This window comes from Seriola aureovittata, chromosome 13, assembly GCF_021018895.1.
Source record: "Seriola aureovittata isolate HTS-2021-v1 ecotype China chromosome 13, ASM2101889v1, whole genome shotgun sequence".
NCBI lineage: Eukaryota > Metazoa > Chordata > Actinopteri > Carangiformes > Carangidae > Seriola > Seriola aureovittata.
The window spans coordinates 12,486,653-12,506,320 of NC_079376.1; the positions used below are offsets into that span (position 1 = coordinate 12,486,653).

At 35.1% G+C, this 19,668-nt stretch overlaps 1 protein-coding gene across 1 annotated transcript; it reads right to left on the reverse strand.

Annotated features, from left to right (window-relative positions):
* Positions 1–151: 151 nt before the first annotated feature.
* LOC130180580 (snake venom 5'-nucleotidase-like) lies at positions 152–13,429 on the reverse strand. Its single transcript, XM_056394199.1, has 9 exons — positions 12,800–13,429; positions 12,410–12,632; positions 12,097–12,285; positions 11,760–11,957; positions 11,101–11,255; positions 10,609–10,717; positions 10,316–10,465; positions 9,692–9,892; positions 152–1,416 (listed from the first exon to the last, which is right to left on the reverse strand). Exons 1-9 carry the CDS (start codon positions 13,139–13,141, stop codon positions 1,259–1,261), a joined length of 1,725 nt encoding a protein of 574 aa, XP_056250174.1. The 5' UTR covers positions 13,142–13,429; the 3' UTR covers positions 152–1,258.
* Between the last annotated feature and the right edge of the window lie 6,239 nt (positions 13,430–19,668).

Consider the following 19,668-nt stretch of genomic DNA (forward strand, 5'->3'; position numbering starts at 1 on the left):
AGCAGCTGTTTGATGTGTAACTATGTCACCTAGAAGCTTTATGAAGAAGGAAATATTTTTCATTGAAAACTGAAAAGTGAGAAAATTACATCATGAGTCGCAATGGCCCATGGTATAAGAATTTTTTACAGCAAGTGCAATGATTACTAACTTATTTCATTATTTTTCAAATAAAATGTGTTTATTTCATGTGTTTTATGTCTTTGAAAATTAAATACAACAGGATAAGTGATAGCCGAGATTGACAATTAACAATTACTGGATGATTCCTACAACTGAAACATATTCCCGAGGGATGATTTTGTAAATTATTGACTGGAACCAATAAAACAAAACAAAACAAAAACATTCTGACATAACACAATTAAAAGTGATTATTAGTTCTAAAATATGGCTATTTGAAACTTGGCTAAATAAATAAAGAAATAATCATTAACTGCAGGTCTATTGGTTTAGAAAGGTATTGTATGTCACAATGTCAAAATTCATGACTTATTTTGATGAATTTATGACATTTATTTATCACTACCCCCAAAAAGGACCATTTTAACTTTACAATAACAATCTTCCAAAAAGACTTTATAAATATGGCTTTGAGGTAAACATAGGCAGTAATATTTTTGCTGTAGCATTACAATTGTGTCTATAACTTCACATATACACTGAAATAGCCATAGTAATATAATTCTTTAAAAATATTAGATCACAGTTCTCTGTTCCTTCTCTGAATAAGTTGTGACCAATCCTGAGAGAGAGTTATAGCAGCCAGACAGTTTTCCCTTTGTTCATTATCTCACTAAGAAGATGGACAGTGCCTTGCAGTCCTTTCACTCTTTGATATCCTTTTAGTGAAGCATTGTCTTGGATTTTAGACATAAAGCGCTCTTTGTTTCTTAAAATTTATGAGAAATGACATTCATACTTGTACAGATGTTACTAAAATTGTATTAAATGCACTTATAATATTTGTATCTTTGCTTTTTTTCCATATTTAACTTGTTCATCATGCTTGTGTGCAATATCTTAGTATACAGGACTGTCCCCAATCCTTTTAATCAGTTGTTTAAATCATTTGTGGGATAAAGTATGTTCCTGTCTGGTTATTGAATCTACTCTGAGGCTTAACCTGTATTTGTTTTGTCTTTTAGTTACCCTTGACGGCAGTGAGATGGAAAGGCAGTTAAAGTCCCGGAAGGGTTTCCAAGTAGCAAAACTTGCCCTACAGTTTATCACAGTTTCCCAGAGTGTACAAAGCCAATCATAGAGTCAGGGACAGACATAAAGCAAGCAACAACAATCCGAGGCAGTGGGTTGTAACGAAGGCTGAGTTCCTGAACGTGATTCGGCCCTCCACTGCAGGGTACACACGCTTCATGTCCGAGATGTATTTGGAGAAAACAGAAATATCCATATCACCTGCAAGGGGTGGGAAAACAGTTAGATTAGTGTTTGGTTGGTCTTTTATGATATTCACCCAATGAAATTCTCTCCATGCTGCCTATGTTTAAAACCGCCTGTTCTCAATGTTTACGGTGCTATAAGCTCTGTGAGGATTAGAGATATCTGATGAGTGTAATAACAGTAAACAGTATTTAAGGAACTCTTAAAATGAGTGGGCAGGGCTTGTTTTACTTTGCTATTATTTGCCTTGTGTGTCAGCATGTTGTTTTACTTCCTGTCTTTGTCTAGTTTTCCTGCTTTTTTGATCGTCTGCTGCACCCTGATGTGTTTCACCCACAGGTTTCACCTGTGATCTATTATTCCTGCCTCTCTTATGTATTTAGTCCCTTTCCCCCGGGTCTCCGTTTGATATCTGCATTTGAATTTTCGCTTTTTTTTTTTTCCTGTTTAGTTCTTCTTTGTTACCTCATGCTCATGTGCAAGTCATTGGTTATGTTTCTCTCATGTCCCTTGTGTGGAAAATCATTTTTTTGTTCCGGCCAGGTTCCTGTTCATATTTCCTGAGTTTTGCCCAGTTCACTGCTTGCCTCTAACTTTTGGACTTTCTTTGTAATTATTAAACCACTACCTGCTTTGTGTGTCTGCATTTGGTTCCAGAAAATCACTAAATTATAACAGGATGAGAATTATTAGTAAATTATTACCAAGGATAGCTGCTGTAGGAGGCTGTACTTGAGTTGAATGCCAATGTTAACATCCAGGGTGTATAAAAAAAGTCATAGTTTATTAAGTAATAAAAAATAATAGTATAGTAAAATATACAAAGGTCATAAAAATGTAATAACATAGTAAAGCATGAAAAGGCATACAAGTGTCATAGTATAATAAGGCAAAAAAAAGGCACGAAAACGGCATAGTATAGTAAGGCATAAGAATAACATAGTGTAGTAAAGCATAAAAGGTGATAAAAATGTCATAGTACAAAATAGTATATAGTATGGCATAAAAAAGCATAAAAACATCCTAAGGCATTAAAAAAGTCATAAAAACGTCATACTATAGTAAGGCATAAAAAGCATAAAATGTCATAGAATTGTAAGGCGTTAAAAAAGTCATAAAAAAGTCATAAAAACAAAATAGTATATAGTGAGGCATAATAAAAGCATAAAAATGTCATAGAATAGTAAGGCATAAAAAGTCATAAAAAAGTCATAGTATAGTAAGGCATAAAAAAGCATAAAAATGTCATAAAATAGTAAGGCATAAAAAATATTAAAAACTTCATAGAATAGTAAGACATTAAAAAAGTCATACTATAGTAAGGCATAAAAAAGCATATAAACGTCATAGAATAGTAAGGCATAAAAAGTCATAAAAAAGTCATAGTATAGTAACGCATAAAAAAGCATATAAACGTCATAGAATAGTAAGGCATAAAAAGTCATAAAAAAGTCATAGTATAGTAAGGCATAAAAAAGCATAAAAATGTCATAGAATAGTAAGGCATAAAAAGTCATAAAAAGTCATAAAAAAGTCATAGTATAGTAAGGCATAAAAAAGCATAAAAATGTCATAGAATAGTAAGGCATAAAAATTCATAAAAAAGTCATAGTATAGTTAGGCATAAAAAAGCATAAAAATGTCATAGAATAGTAAGGCATAAAAAATATTAAAAACTTCATAGAATAGTACGGCATTAAAAAGCATAAAATGTCATAGAATTGTAAGGCCTTAAAAAAGTCATAAAAAAGTCATAAAAACAAAATAGTATATAGTGAGGCATAATAAAAGCATAAAAATGTCATAGAATAGTAAGGCATAAAAAGTCATAAAAAAGTCATAAAAACAAAATAGTACATAGTGAGGCATAATAAAAGCATAAAAATGTCATAGAATAGTAAGGCATAAAAAGTCATAAAAAAGTCATAAAAACAAAATAGTATATAGTGAGGCATAAAAAAGCATAAAAACGTCGTAGAATAGTAAGGCATAAAAAGTCATAAAAAAGTCATAGTATAGTAAGGCATAAAAAAGCATAAAAATGTCATAGAATAGTAAGGCATAAAAAGTCATAAAAAAGTCATAGTATAGTAAGGCATAAAAAGCATAAAATGTCATAGAATTGTAAGGCGTTAAAAAAGTCATAGTATAGTAAGGCATAAAAAAGCATAAAAATGTCATAGAATAGTAAGGCATAAAAAGTCATAAAAAAGTCATAGTATAGTAAGGCATAAAAAAGCATAAAAATGTCATAGAATAGTGAGGCATAAAAAGTCATAAAAAAGTCATAGTATAGTAAGGCATAAAAAGCATAAAATGTCATAGAATTGTAAGGCGTTAAAAAAGTCATAAAAAGTCATAAAAACAAAATAGTATATAGTGAGGCATAATAAAAGCATAAAAATGTCATAGAATAGTAAGGCATAAAAAGTCATAAAAAGTGATAAAAAAGTCATAGTATAGTAAGGCATAAAAAAGCATAAAAATGTCATAGAATAGTAAGGCATAAAAAGTCATAAAAAAGTCATAGTATAGTTAGGCATAAAAAAGCATAAAAACGTCGTAGAATAGTAAGGCATAAAAAGTCATTAAAAAGTCATAGTATAGTAAGACATAAAAAGGCATAAAAACGTCATAGAATAGTAAGGCATAAAAAGTCATAAAAAAGTCATAGTATAGTAAGGCATAAAAAAGCATAAAAATGTCATAGAATAGTAAGGCATAAAAGCATAAAAATGTCATAGAATAGTAAGGCATAAAAAATATTAAAAACTTCATAGAATAGTAAGACATTAAAAAAGTCATACTATAGTAAGTCATAAAAAAGCGTAAAAACGTCATAGAATAATAAGGCATAAAAAGTCATTAAAAAGTCATAGTATAGTAAGGCATAAAAAAGCATATAAACGTCATAAAATAGTAAGGCATAAAAAATCATAAAAAAGGCATAGTATAGTAAGGCATAAAAAAGCATAAAAACGTCATAGAATAGTAAGGCATAAAAAGTCATAAAAAAGTCATAGTATAGTAAGGCATAAAAAAGCATAAAAATGTCATAGAATAGTAAGGCATGAAAGCAAAAAAAATGTCATAGAATAGTAAGGCATAAAAAATATTAAAAACTTCATAGAATAGTAAGGCATTAAAAAAGTCATAGTATAGTAAGGCATAAAAAAGCATAAAAACGTCATAGAATAGTAAGGCATAAAAAGTCATACAAAAGTCATAGTATAGTAAGGCATAAAAAAGCATAAAAATGTCATAGAATTGTAAGGCATAAAAAGGCAAAAAACGTCATAGTATTGTAAGGCATAAAAAAGCATAAAAACGTCATAGAATAGTAAGGCATAAAAAGTCATAAAAAAGTCATAGTATAGTAAGGCATAAAAAAGCATAAAAATGTCACAGAATAGTAAGGCATAAAAAATATTAAAAACTTCATAGAATAGTAAGGCATTAAAAAAGTCATACTATAGTAAGGCATAAAAAAGCATAAAAACGTTGTAGAATAGTAAGGCATAAAAAGTCATAAAAAAAGTCATAGTATAGTAAGGAATAAAAAAAGCATAAAAATGTCATAGAATAGTAAGGCATAAAAAAGCATAAAAACGTCATAGAATAGTAAGGCATAAAAAGTCATAAAAAAGTCATAGTATTGTAAGGCATAAAAAAGCATAAAAACGTCGTAGAATAGTAAGGCATAAAAAGTCATAAAAAAGTCATAGTATAGTAAGGCATAAAAAAGCATAAAAACGTCATAGAATAGTAAGGCATAAAAAGTCATAAAAAAGTCATAGTATTGTAAGGCATAAAAAAGCATAAAAACGTCGTAGAATAGTAAGGCATAAAAAGTCATAAAAAAGTCATAGTATAGTAAGGCATAAAAAGTCATAAAAAAGTCATAGTATTGTACGCCATAAAAAGTCATAAAAAAGTCATAGGATAGTAAGGCATAAAAAGTCATAAAAACAAAATAGTATATAGTAAGGCATAAAAAAAGCATAAAAACGTCAGAATAGTAAGGCATAAAAAGTCATAAAAAAGTCATAGCATAGTAAGGCATAAAAAAGCATAAAAACTTCATAGAATAGTAGGCATTAAAAAAGTCATACTTATAGTAAGGCATAAAAAAGCATAAAAATGTCATAGAATAGTAAGGCATAAAAAAGCAAAAAACGTCATAGTATAGTAAGGCATAAAAAAGCATAAAAACGTCATAAAATAGTAAGGCATAAAAAGTCATAAAAAAGTCATAGTATAGTAAGGCATAAAAAAGCATAAAAAAGTCATAGTATAGTAAGGCATAAAAAACGCATAAAAATGTCATAGAATAGTAAGGCATAAAAAAAGCATAAAAACGTCAGAATAGTAAGGCATAAAAAGTCATAAAAAAGTCATAGTATTGTAAGGCATAAAAAAGCATAAAAACGTCATACTATAGTAAGGCATAAAAAAAGCATAAAAACCTCATAGAATAGTAAGGCATAAAAAGTCATAAAATAGTCATAGTATAGTAAGGCATAAAAAAGCATAAAAACATCATAGAATAGTAAGGCATAAAAAGTCATAAAAAAGTCATAGTATAGTAAGGCATAAAAAGTCATAAAAAAGTCATAGTATAGTAAGGCATAAAAAAGCATAAAAATGTCATAGAATAGTAAGGCATAAAAAATATTAAAAACTTCATAGAATAGTAAGGCATTAAAAAAGTCATACTATAGTAAGGCATAAAAAAGCATAAAAACGTCATAGAATAGTAAGGCATAAAAAGTCATAAAAAAGTCATAGTATAGTAAGGCATAAAAAAAACATAAAAATGTCATACTATAGTAAAGCATAAAAAAGCATAAAAACCTCATAGAATAGTAAGGCATAAAAACGTCATAAAATAGTAAGGCATAAAAAGTCATAAAAAAGTCATAGTATAGTAAGGCATAAAAAAGCATATAAACGTCATAAAATAGTCATAGTATAGTAAGGCATAAAAAAGCATAAAAATGTCATAGAATAGTAAGGCATAAAAAAAGCATAAAAACGTCAGAATAGTAAGGCATAAAAAGTCATAAAAAAGTCATAGTATTGTAAGGCATAAAAAAGCATAAAAACGTCATACTATAGTAAGGCATAAAAAAAGCATAAAAACCTCATAGAATAGTAAGGCATAAAAAGTCATAAAATAGTCATAGTATAGTAAGGCATAAAAAAGCATAAAAACATCATAGAATAGTAAGGCATAAAAAGTCATAAAAAAGTCATAGTATTGTAAGGCATAAAAGTCATAAAAAAGTCATAGTATAGTAAGGCATAAAAAAGCATAAAAATGTCATAGAATAGTAAGGCATAAAAAATATTAAAAACTTCATAGAATAGTAAGGCATTAAAAAAGTCATACTATAGTAAGGCATAAAAAAGCATAAAAACGTCATAGAATAGTAAGGCATAAAAAGTCATAAAAAAGTCATAGTATAGTAAGGCATAAAAAAAACATAAAAATGTCATACTATAGTAAAGCATAAAAAAGCATAAAAACCTCATAGAATAGTAAGGCATAAAAACGTCATAAATAAATCATAGTATAGTAAGGCATTAAAAAAAGTCATACTATAGTAAGGTATAAAAACGCATAAAAATGTTATAGTATAGTAAGGCATAAAAAAGCATAAAAATGTCATAGAATAGTAAGGCATAAAAAGGCAAAAAACGTCATAGTATAGTAAGACATAAAAAGTCATAAAAAAGTCATAGTATAGTAAGGCATAAAAAGTCATAAAAAAGTCATAGTATTGTACGCCATAAAAAGTCATAAAAAAGTCATAGGATAGTAAGGCATAAAAAGTCATAAAAACAAAATAGTATATAGTAAGGCATAAAAAAAGCATAAAAACGTCAGAATAGTAAGGCATAAAAAGTCATAAAAAAGTCATAGCATAGTAAGGCATAAAAAAGCATAAAAACTTCATAGAATAGTAGGCATTAAAAAAGTCATACTTATAGTAAGGCATAAAAAAGCATAAAAATGTCATAGAATAGTAAGGCATAAAAAAGCATAAAAACGTCATAGAATAGTAAGGCATAAAAAGTCATAAAAAAGTCATAGTATAGTAAGGCATAAAAAAGCATAAAAATGTCACAGAATAGTAAGGCATAAAAAAGCATAAAAATGTCATAGAATAGTAAGGCATAAAAAATATTAAAAACTTCATAGAATAGTAAGGCATTAAAAAAGTCATACTATAGTAAGGCATAAAAAAGCATAAAAACGTCATAGTATAGTAAGGCATAAAAAAGCATAAAAACGTCATAGAATAGTAAGGCATAAAAAGTCATAAAAAAGTCATACAATAGTAAGGCATAAAAAAGCATAAAAACTTCATACTATAGTAAAGCATAAAAAACCATAAAAACCTCATAGAATAGTAAGGCATAAAAAGTCATAAATAAATCATAGTATAGTAAGGCATTAAAAAAAGTCATACTATAGTAAGGTATAAAAACGCATAAAAATGTTATAGTATAGTAAGGCATAAAAAAGCATAAAAACATCCTAAGGCATAGAAAGTCATAAAAAGTCATAAAAAAGTCATAGTATTGTAAGCTATAAAAAGTCCTAAAAAAGTCATAGTATAGTAAGGCATAAAAATATTAAAAACGTCATAGAATAGTAAGGCATAAAAAGGCATAAAAAGAACGTAGTATAATAAGGCATGAAAAGTCATAAAAACACCAGAGTATTTGAAGTCATATAAAGTCGTACTATAGTCCGGCATAAAAGATTCATAGTACAGTAAGACATAGAATAGTGTAAGGTATAAATTGTTTTACATGCATATAACTTTGACTTTAGAATATTAGTGATTTTTGAGTGTATATTTGCGTAGGACACTGAAGTATTTAGGACACATATAGGTCCTGGTGAGACTGATGAATATTCTTGTTTGCTTATATGGTTAGAGCCTCAAGGATGGAGAATGATCTCCATCCAGGCACTATGAAGAAGGACGACCAATAGCTACGAGACCCCATGGATGTGTAGATCTCCAGATCAACATTGGTGTGCCTTCCAAGTAAAAGCCATAGTTTTTTGCTCTTCCCCACTTTCTTCTATATATACTAGTTGATCTGGAAACAGATTTTTTCCATTGTTTTTTATGTTTTTATACATTTGAATGTATAGTGTGGTGTCAAGTCTCATGGTATATGAGTGCAAGATCAGGGCTTGTATAGGGCGTAAATGTTCTTACTTGTTCTGAGGCTGCCATATGCTTTCTATTGCTATATGCTTTCTATCTCAATTCACAGGCTACTCAAAGTGTGAGGAACTCATTTTAGCTCCACATTTCACACCCATGCCTCTCCTAAAATGTTTACAGCTCATGATTAAAGGTCTGCACGTCACCTATAACACACACTGGTATTTCAATGTGACTTTGGCTTTCAAATATTGTTCCAGAGAGTCCATTCAGAGAGGTCTAAAAGTTTGCCAGTGAGTACTACCCTCACTGACTAAATAAATCTAATAAAGCGTTTTCCAGCCATTCAATGATTTGGCAACAAAAAAACATTAAAGCCCAGGGCGTAATTGGGTTGTAGTCCAACAGGAAGGAAAAGGAGGGGCGAAGCAATTTAAAAACATTAGAGACCTAGAGTGAGCTTTTTAACAATCTGACAACTCTCAGAAACTATTTCAATCAAAAACATTGGTTAGTAAATGAAGCAGTGAAACTTACAAGTAAATGAAACTAACTCTTCTTTACACATAAAACTAAACAAATTTACCATATTGACTGAAAAGATGATTTCTCGTGACCAAAAGATGAAAAAGTGTACAAATCAGACCAACAAGTCAACACTTCAGCTTGGTTGGTTTATTCGTGCACGAAGGACAGATCTGGTGCAGGGTACACCAAGTCTCTCATTGAATGACGAAACTTGAACTGCTTGTATAGCATGTTGTTCTCAGTTTTGTAACTAACATCTGATAACCTCGAGACCTTTACTTCTATGTTTCACTTTTATTCCACCCTCCTAAAAGGGAGTGCATCACTAAATCTCTGCTGGATGTAGATAAACCCAAAGACAACAATATAATCTTGAAACCCAGATATGTAATGGATCCTTTGACGTTCTGCTCACCCCAACGGTCAGCAGTTTACCCAAGGTTCACATTTTTAACATCCTTAAACCAAAGTTGGCAACATGGAAAAACTAATACAACCTTACATTGACAAAACAAGAAAACATTTAATTTCAAGAAAATATTTATGCTTAAATATTATTATCTGCTGCCCACCTGTGTTATGTTTTAGCAACTCCTCTCTGATCATGGTAAAGTTGTCACCTCCGCCCACAATGTATGAAGGCATGACCACAGTGTATGTCTTCTCTAGGTCTAACGGTTCATACTTGGGCACACGGCACTCGGTGCAGAGCAGGGACATGGACACTACACGCTGGTTCACTGGTCTGGAGAGGTCATACTCTACGTGAATGCCTGGAAATAGCCAAGAGAAAACAGAGGACATTACGTAATGTGGTCATTGTCTGCTGTGGACATGAGTGAACTGGTAAAACACTTAAAGAATCGTTTGACATTTTGGGAAATATGCATTTTTGCTTTCTTGAAGAGATTTAGGTGAGAAGATCAATATCACGATCCGCCTGCTGATAAGGTAAAAAATTAAATCTGCCTAACACAGATCCAGGCTAGGAGTTTCCCTATTTCCAGTCTTTATGCTAAACTAATCTAACAGGTGGAACATATTATCCGTACAGGCATGAGAGTGGTATCAATCTTCTCATCCAACCATCAGTGAAAAAGCATATTTACCAAAATGTCAAATTATTCCTTTGATACCTGACCAGAGAAAGTTATGGTCTATAGTATTCCATGAGACCCTGGAGCCCGAGGACAGACCTGAGACTTGAAGAAATTCTCCTGACATGCGTCCATATCTGTGAATGGAGTGCTCAAATGCCTTTCTCACTGTGGATCCTTTTATCTGAACCAAGTCAAAGGTTGCTCCAAATGGTAAAACAGTGAGGATCTCCTCCATAGTTATGGATCCTAAAAGTATAGCAAAAAAAGTATAGCATATATATATAAACGTTTATATATGTTCTTTAAAAACTACAAATGCAGCCAGTGCAAAGTGGCCTGTGTAATGAAGCACTTGTTCTTTAAAAAAAACTTTGTTGAAGTAGCATTACCGTTTTTGTAGCGTTCGTCTATAGCTGTCCGTATGGCCCCACTATTCAGCATACATATGCCCACGTGATTCCACTGCTGCTCATTTGAATCCTTTAGATTGTGATAAATCTGGCAACACAAAAGAAAACAAATACGGCACAAAAGTGAAACTCTTCTTTTTTGAAAGAGCTGCTCTCTTGCAGTTGTGGAAATTGACCTTTTGAGTATGTGACCTGCCTAAGAAGGTCTAAGTGGTATTTACGTCAACTTTCTCAAAATCACTGCAGCCCCTTCAATTCCCCAAATTCCCACTTAGCGGTAAACACTGAACATGCACAGACAGGATGTGAGGGTCCTGTGCTGGGGAAAATGTATTCATGTGTAACGAAAAGAAAAGTTTTTCTTTTGACTCAGTGGCTAGCAAACCGAACGATCGGAGTGAGGGAGCAACTAAGGCTTTCTGAATATACAGTAAATTGATCAGTGAAGTGAATGTTGTCTGTAATTATTACCATGGCATCACAGATCAGGTTTCCAAGGTTACACTCCCGAAATCGGCACTCCTCAAATGACCCATTGAGGTAGACTAAGGTCTTTCCGACATACTGTGAGGAGTACTTAGCCAAATCTTTCTTCCACTTCGCAACATCAGCAAGGACATCTGGGTCTGAGAGAGTTATAACAAAAGGAAAGCTTGTGTGAAGGAGGGAACATGGAAAACATGACACCAGGTTATTTAAGTTTGAGTGAAGCTTTGAGAAGGGGAAATGGATTATGTTAGTCATGCTGTGTTCAGTGTGCTGCTTTATTATTTTAAGAAACAAAGCATAGACCTAACTGTTTCTGAACATAAGAGGAGTAATCAGGTTGTAGTAGTCCAAATTTTTGTTTTTAACATCTTTTGTTTCACCAGCTATGTAAACTTCATATATAATAACATCATTATTACCAAAATTATTCCAAGATGTACACTAATTATTTTGTTAACTTAAACGTTAAAAACAGACATGGTAATTCACGCCACTTAATGTCATATCCAGCGATTTGAACATGATAAAATCTGACTTGGTTCAATGACTGGTTTCAACTTTTCAACCACTCAAGCACTAGTTGAAAAGCCAAAAATGGGCCATGTCTAATGACTGAAGTACTGACTGTGATTGCAGTCTACCTTGAGGTATGCTGCTGTCCATTAAGATAGGGTTTCCAGCAGCTTTTACCACATTCCCAGCCTCATCAAAAGTAACTTTCAGGTATCCAAGGTATTTCCCAAAGGCATAGCCCTGGACCACCGGCACGTTTCTCCCATCGTTAGACCTCACCATAAAGGGGTATAGACCTGCTGGGACTTCAGTGGATGGGGGTTTTCCTGCAGCGAAAGAAATTTGTGCAGCTGAATTTAATAAAAATAATAAAAGAAATAGTTAAAATATACGAGACAGTTGGTCATATGTACACCTCAGCCACTAGAATAGACCTGAATGGGGAACAAAATAATATAAAAGTACCAGTATAGAGGAATGTGTTGGTGTGTCCTCCAATAACAACATCAACTCCTCTCACTCGCTTGGCGATGTCTCGATCTATATCAAAGCCAGAGTGGCCGAGGGCAATGATTTTATTATAGCCCAGGGTTTGGAGCTTATCGACCTGAACTTGAAGTGACTCCACCTCATCCTCAAACTTCAGGTGTTGGCCTAATACAAGGAAGAGAAAAGAGATGGAAAATAAAAGTTGGTCTATCTCCATTGTTTTGTAACAGATCTTGAACTAATCAAGCTTTAACTCCCTGTATTGCTGCATGCAACAATATGCTTTTACCTGGCTTGGATAAGAAAGGGGTCTCTGCGGTGGTGTAGCCGACCACAGCCACTTTCTCTGAGCCCACATTGATGACTGTGTAGGGCTGGTAGTATCCACTGAGTTTTGCAGCCAGAGTCTGGTCAGGTTTTATGTTGGCACTCACCACAGAGCAATTTACTTGCTGGAGGAAGGGCTGGATCAGACCATCCACTCCATTGTCAAACTCATGGTTTCCAAACGCCTATAGCATGCAAAATGGATTGATAACATTAAAAGGTGTAGGCTACTCCAGTGATTTAATCTAATCAAAAGCTAATTTTACTACTACAGCTACTTCTCTTAGGAAAGTGGCAGAAAAAAATAAACCAAATTTGCTCATAAAAAACCCACAAGTAAATAAGTATTTACCATAACATCATAACCAAGTTTGTTCATGAAGTGCGCTGCCTCGGCGCCTTTGTAGTAGTTGAACCAGACAGTTCCCTGAAACTGGTCTCCAGCATCCAGAAACAACACGTTCTCCTCTTTTTTCCGGATCTCCGACACTTTTGTGAACCGCCTGGCGACTCCAGCGAAGCAGGGACCCCCGGGTCGACATTTCCCCGAGTCCTCGCCGGTCTCCTCGATCCGTGCGTGGTTGTCGTTGGTGTGCAGCAGTGTCACAACGAAAGTCCGCACTGCGCCTAAACACAAAAGCAGAAAGAGGCAGAGCAGGGTCCAGTGAGGGCGCGGACAAGTCCAGACACTCATCGTGCAGCTGTGCGTAAAAACGCACCAGTGGCCAAGAATATGTAGAACATGAAAAAGGCGTGGGCTTCCTGTCTGAAGGGGGATGTGTTAAAGCACCTAGGAAGAAACTGGGGTCGCAAGATGTTGAGAAATCTTCATATAGAAAATTAGAAAAGTAGAATAAAAGTAATGATTTCCCCAAAGCTTTAAAGGTAAAGGCGAGTTTTAAGTGGTAAATATAAACAACTTTAGGGTTGCCAGGTTGTGAAAAAATGAATTAATGACTATTCAAATTTATCAGAGAGCCACCACTACACACTTGACCTTTGTGAAGTGCATGTGCAAAAGCCAGGGGTGGGCGTTGCTCTATGGTCACAAAACTACAACACCTTCATGGATAGACCTCCTGAATCTCAGCCTGAGGAAGAATCACCAAAACCAAAGCTGACATTCTGGCACGTTGCCATAAATAGTGTGGTTTTACCTTCTTTTTTTTTTTTTGGTTGAACTGTGAACAAGTCTGTTGTTTTATAATAAAATAAATTTAATTTCACATGTACATTCTCAATATGATCATTTTTTCAAGCACTTTCTCTAAGTAGTTTTAGTCAACCAAACTAAATTTCTCTTTGCTGTAGTTCAACTTCTTCCAGTGTAAAGCAGCTAATAGCTTGAAAAGCTGCTTTCAATGTAGCTTCCCCAACACTCCCTGAGGGTCCACCTGCCCAAGGTCTTGAGATGGAAAGTGGCTTGTAGCTAAATCTGGTTTAACAGAGTCTTCTCTCTGAGTGAGAATAATGTTTTTTGTACTTAAAATATATAAAATATTATAAAATAAATTAAATTCAAGAGAAAAAAATGACTTTGTCTCTCAGAGTTTTGATTCAGTGAGACAGGAATATTCACTTTCTATCTATATTCCAGGAAATACAATTGTGCACATGGACAACCTCTCTTTTCCAGAACAATAAACAGATTGTTTGCACAAACTCATGATTTGTATAGGTCACATATTTATAGCCTCTATTTATAAGTATTAATTAGGACCTCTAATGCAGAGTTTCCTGTCCCCATTCATTTCATGAAAGAATTACACTGCACTCTGCAGTTTGTACTGAGTGAGAAGGAGCTGCAGTGATTTATCTCTTCTAGTGAATTCAATGTCCTTCACCCAGCAGCACCGCTAAGTGGACAGAAAAGGATTATACCACTGAGTTAGTTAATTTAGTTAATCAAATGTAAATCAAAGATCACAAATGTTTTCCCTCATGAATTAAAAGCATTTTTAAGAGTATAGGTTACTAATACAGTAATGGTGGTGAACTCATCATCAAAGTGAATAGTAAGACAACAGAATTGTAACTTCTCTAAAAAACTCAACAGTATTTTTTGGAGGCAAATGGGTGAGTCACGCTTTTGAAGACACTTATAGAGTATATAGAGTCTTAACATCTTTTTCACCACTCTCTTACAATGCAGAATAAGAAGACCCTATACAATGTTCAGCACATGTTCCAAGATCATGGGTCTCCCTTTGAGGCCACCTATTACAATTAACGCACTCTTCAGAAGTCCAGTCAAATCCTTAATGACCCTACATGTAGTTTGTTCCAGACCACTGGCTCTCTTCATGGCATGACATGTGTGCTGCCTCAGTGGTAGAACAAATAAGAGACCGTCATACCATAGGCTATTTGTCTGCTGAACTCTGTCCCCTCCCATCCCCACTTCCCACTGCTATGTGTTTTTATTGGAACATGTGTGTTTGTGCATATGTTTGTGTCTCGCTTGCATACACCTTTTAACTGCCCTGCTGGTGATAAATAATATACTTTGAATTTAATTGAATATCCATATTTGCTGTGTCCATGTTGCCTTCCTCTTTGCTGGCACTTTGCTAGACCTCTTGGTATATTACTGCCACCAACTGTTGATAAGTGGAACATCTTGAAACCGAGGAATGTATATCAGGTCACCCCGCATGTACATGTGTATCTCTGTGCACATGCCTGTAGAGCTTAACTACAAACAAAACAGGGTCAGATCAGTGGTGGCAGATGTGTTCAGATTTTTCTAGATGTAGCAAACGCAACCAAAAATAGAAATAGCACTGTCATACATTCACAATTTTACTTTGGTAAAAGTGCAAAAATATTTGCATCAAAATATCCTAAAAGTTTGGTCTGTGGCTCCATCAGAGGACAAACTGAGACAGCTTTTTTTAAAGTAATATTTTGGCTTTATTATAATAGGGACAGTGAGAGAGTGACAGGAAAGAGAGGCTAGGCTAAGAGAGAGAGAGAGAGGGCTTGACATGCAGCAAAGGGTATAAGTATGATTCAAACACAGGCCACTGCAGTAAGGACTGAGCCTAAATGGTAGGCACTGTACCAGGTGAGCCACTGGGGTGGCTGGAGTTGATGCCATTGTACTTTGTGAAGCTGAAGTATAAACGCTCTTCTCACACGGACAGTGATATCAGGTTTCTCCAGCCTTTGAAGAACACTGAATCCCTCTGCCCCCCCCGCTTTCTCCTGTTCATTGCCCCTTCGAGGGCTAAAACCACTTTACTGCACAGACCCTCGCGGTGATAACAAGGTCTTTTATGACCGGTAAACTTTCAGCAAATGCAGCTCTGCCACTGAGGTGTGAAGTGTTTACCCATAAATCATCTGTTAGATCGCTCTCTTGAATGTATTTTTTGAAATGAATCAGAACCCCCACCCCCCTCCCCCCAGCAGGCTTGCATTTCTAACATTTACATTACATAAATAATGATATAATATTTCTCCAGCATTATCTTCAGCCTTGATTTTCAGACATTGCTGACAAGGTGATGAATTTCAGTGATGCTTCATCGACTCTGTGTCTGTCTTGCTCAATAAGCTCACCACCTCTTCACACTCCGCGAGCCATCACCCACACCAGCACTGATGTGAGCTATTAGCACTTGTCTGCCCTCTGAGGATTAGGCTGGTCGCCTCCTCTCACTATCACCTTGTCTCTTTCAGCACACAAACCTCAGGCATGTAGTATGTAAACAAACGTACACACACAAAGCCAGACAGCTTATACCTCCAGGAGGCAGCAAATCAATTCATCTCACACACTCAGATAATCAAGTCTTATTCTTCCCCTCATATCTCCAAGCACCATGTCAATTATATTGTTTGCAATCCATACCGCTGGGTAATCTTTTATTTAATTGTTAAATGCGGCCATCTGTGACACTGAAGTTGCATGCCTTGAATGTTTAGAGAGAGAATGATTTGCATTATGCAACAAAACCTCAGCGACTGACGCTGTGTTGTCACTGTAACATTGTTGCCATGTGCCTGCCCCCCCCCCCCTTCCAACTCATGACTGCCAACAGTCAGTTTCCCATCTGACCATTCAGTTTTCTAAATGGACTCGGCCACTTCCCGTCAAGCCAAAATGAGCTTGACCACAGCAAAGCCGGCCTCCTATCAATCAGCAGACGTCATCAACACTCAGCTCATTTCCTGTCACGTTTTACCTCAGAGAATAAAATTCTGCTCTATACAGTATGTTTAGTGTGCACCTCTTCCCCTTTATGTCCTTATAGCTGTGAGCTGAAATGCTTTTCAAGCGAGCGGCCCTTCACTTGAGTAACCCATTCGATATTCACAGCAAGGGTCTCCCAAAAATAGGGCACAGGCCCTCTGAAAAGTGGCACGGTGCCCTACATGGTGGCACCAGCATATGATCATCAGATTTGCAAAGTTAGAACCAAAAAAGCCTCCAGTTGTAAATAGAAGTTCATATCTCTCCCAATGCAGTTTTAGCAGGGGACCTTCGAGAGCCGATTGGCAGAGCAGAAGGCACCATATGTCATCCAACCAGGCTGGGGCACGCTGAAGCGGGAAGGGTTCTTCAACCCAACTTGTGTCCTATATTCTGATTCTCTCATTGTACTTCAGTGCAGCTTTCACACACAGTGGTGGAAAAGTCAGCCTGTAGTGAAGTAAAAGTAGCAATACAACGCTAAACTATAAAAATTAAAAGTCCTGCCTCAGAATTTTAGTCAAATAAGAGTCGATAAGTATTTACAGCAAAATGCAGAAATGATCAAAAATTAAAGAGTTGTTAAGCAGACAGCCTTCTTTTAGACTGTTATATTACTGTGGATATTATTGCATTATCGTTATTAATACTTTAATGAGTAAGCAGCATTCTTATGTTGTATCTGGTCAAGGTGGTGCTAATCTTAACTAACGTTAAGCTATAAACTGCTATTAGCTTATTGCAGATATCTCAGTGTTGTTGAACAGGTCGCCTGATAAGTAACAAGAAGTGAAACACTTAGAAACACCAACACCACCAGTCACCATCTAATAGCTTGCCTATCAGAGAGCACTGACAAGACGATTTTCCAACTGTAATAAGTACCACTTTATATTTCTTATATTTCTTGGTCACAATGTGAATAACAACCAAACTGAGGGGATCCGTATTAATATTGTATGTTTATCTCAATGTATGTAAATCTCAAGCAGTTAACTTAAATATTCATTATAGTCCTACAATGAGAAATTATAAGTTATAGGTGTAGTTCACTGTAAATGATATATACACTGTTGCTCATAAAGTTGGAGTAAAATATTTTTTTTTATATTTTTTTTAGCACCAAACAAATGTTATGCATGAATTCATTTCACCTGGGTAATTGGGACACATAATGTAATCATTGCACCTGGTCAAAAGTGATTACTGATGCATTTAAATAGGAATAAACAGAGGATTGTGTCTGAAAACAAAATTATTCCAACTTTATGGGCAACAGTGTATATATATATATTTTTTTTTACTTTATTAGATGTTACCTAAAACTAGGTGGAACTGTCCTATGGATGTACTGTACGTTTGACATGAAGCTAATGGAATGAAATGAGTGTTTAACCATGACAAACATGAAACAGATCCTGTAATACAAACACAATGCTACCTCTCTGAATTATTTAGATCTCCTGTAGCTATACAGCCATGTACAGATCTTTGAGGTACTTTTAGGATCCAGATTTCAAACGTGGCTGACCTGGCTGCTCAGCTTGGTCATTTCTCCCGTGTCTCATCTCATCAACATTTGGAGAAGAGGGAGCCATTTCCTACAGTGATGGTTTTGGTTGGGTGGAGTGACAGGGTTGAATCATAACATCGAGGGATCTGCCCTAATTTGGGGTTTTTGGTCTCAGATGCTACAGCTGTCAGCTATTGAGGATAAAAAGCTATGATCACAATAACTAAAAGGCCACAGTACTCTTAATTACTTGCTACTGTAACTTTGTGTCTTTAAGGGCTGCATGGACTGTGTATGTAAAGAGCCAGATATTTCCCCTCAGGAGTTGGTGGACACCAGGAACAGTGTTAGAATGAGACTGAATATTAGATTTACATTTGTTGGGTGGCCTGACACTCAACGCCAAATCAATCCTAATATTGCTCTGTGTCTGTTGGATGTGCTAATAGGCAGGTGTTGCTAACACATCTACACAGGCCTATCAGCTATATAAAGAATACAGTATGTCAGTGGCAGTTTCCATCTGAATAGAATAGAATAGAACAGAATGTAGTGCAAATGTAGTGAATTCAAATAAACGTAAAATGAAAGAAAACCTATATGTTTTAAAAGTCAAACAATATTCCCCACATTATGAATAACGTTTTTTTTTTTCATCTAAAAATCTTCATGTGCTTGCATGTGGTATGATGTATCAACTTCAAGACTTGCTGGATACCTTATTACCTGACAAAAAAAAAAAGGACTTTCAGGGCCAGTGTGATATTGGATAGCTAGCTAGTCCGCGGTGCTGCAGTGGGTTTAGAGATGATGGGAGATAACAGAAGCAGAGTCAAGGAAATTGCACCGTGCTGCTGCTGCTGAACTGGGTCACGCTCACTGACGCTGTGTGACACAGAAAACTAAAACTCAAAAGAAAACATCACTTTAAGGCTCTTATGTCACTATAAGTGGCCATACATTTCCAACCTCTTTGAGTTTGCAGGTTTCCCTGCATAGGCCTAAAAGTCCGAGTTTGCAACCACAGGTGGAATTTTAGCAGGACGGACAATATGTTGATCTAACCTCACCTTGGCCTGTTGTTGTGTGTCTCTGCTTGTTTTCTGAGTGAGAGAGAGGGTGTGTAAACAGAAATGCGCATGTGTGTTTTTGTGTAAACTATGATAATGTTGGCTGTGCTGTGCCCAGTGCCCAGTGCCCAGAGCATTAGTGGTGCCAGACAGTCATAGTCAGTCAAGGGGTACAATCATGAACTCACAGGAGGGTCTGATACTCTCTGCTGAGCCTGGATACAGAGGAGCGAGTGTTATTTGTCACTGGCTGCAGGGAATTCAAGAGTATAATAACACTGATGTGTGAAGACATAGAATGACTTTATCAACATATATGTTGACTTCACTGCTGACAATTTAGGATGTCCAGAGGGTTAGAAACATTCAGTATAATCACGTTTCAAAACAAAGTCAATGAACACTCTCTGCAACAGCTGCAGCCTCCCCAGAAAAAATTA

Bases quoted from the DNA above. Each gene is read 5' to 3' on its own strand.
- LOC130180580 (XM_056394199.1), bottom strand. From the start codon at position 13,141: ATGAGTGTCTGGACTTGTCCGCGCCCTCACTGGACCCTGCTCTGCCTC. The intron at 12,286-12,409 runs GTAAAAGCATAT...TCCTTGTATTAG, and splicing joins CCCTTTCTTATCCAAGCCAG to GCCAACACCTGAAGTTTGAG. The intron at 11,256-11,759 runs GTAGACTGCAAT...TAACTCTCTCAG, and splicing joins GGACAGCAGCATACCTCAAG to ACCCAGATGTCCTTGCTGAT.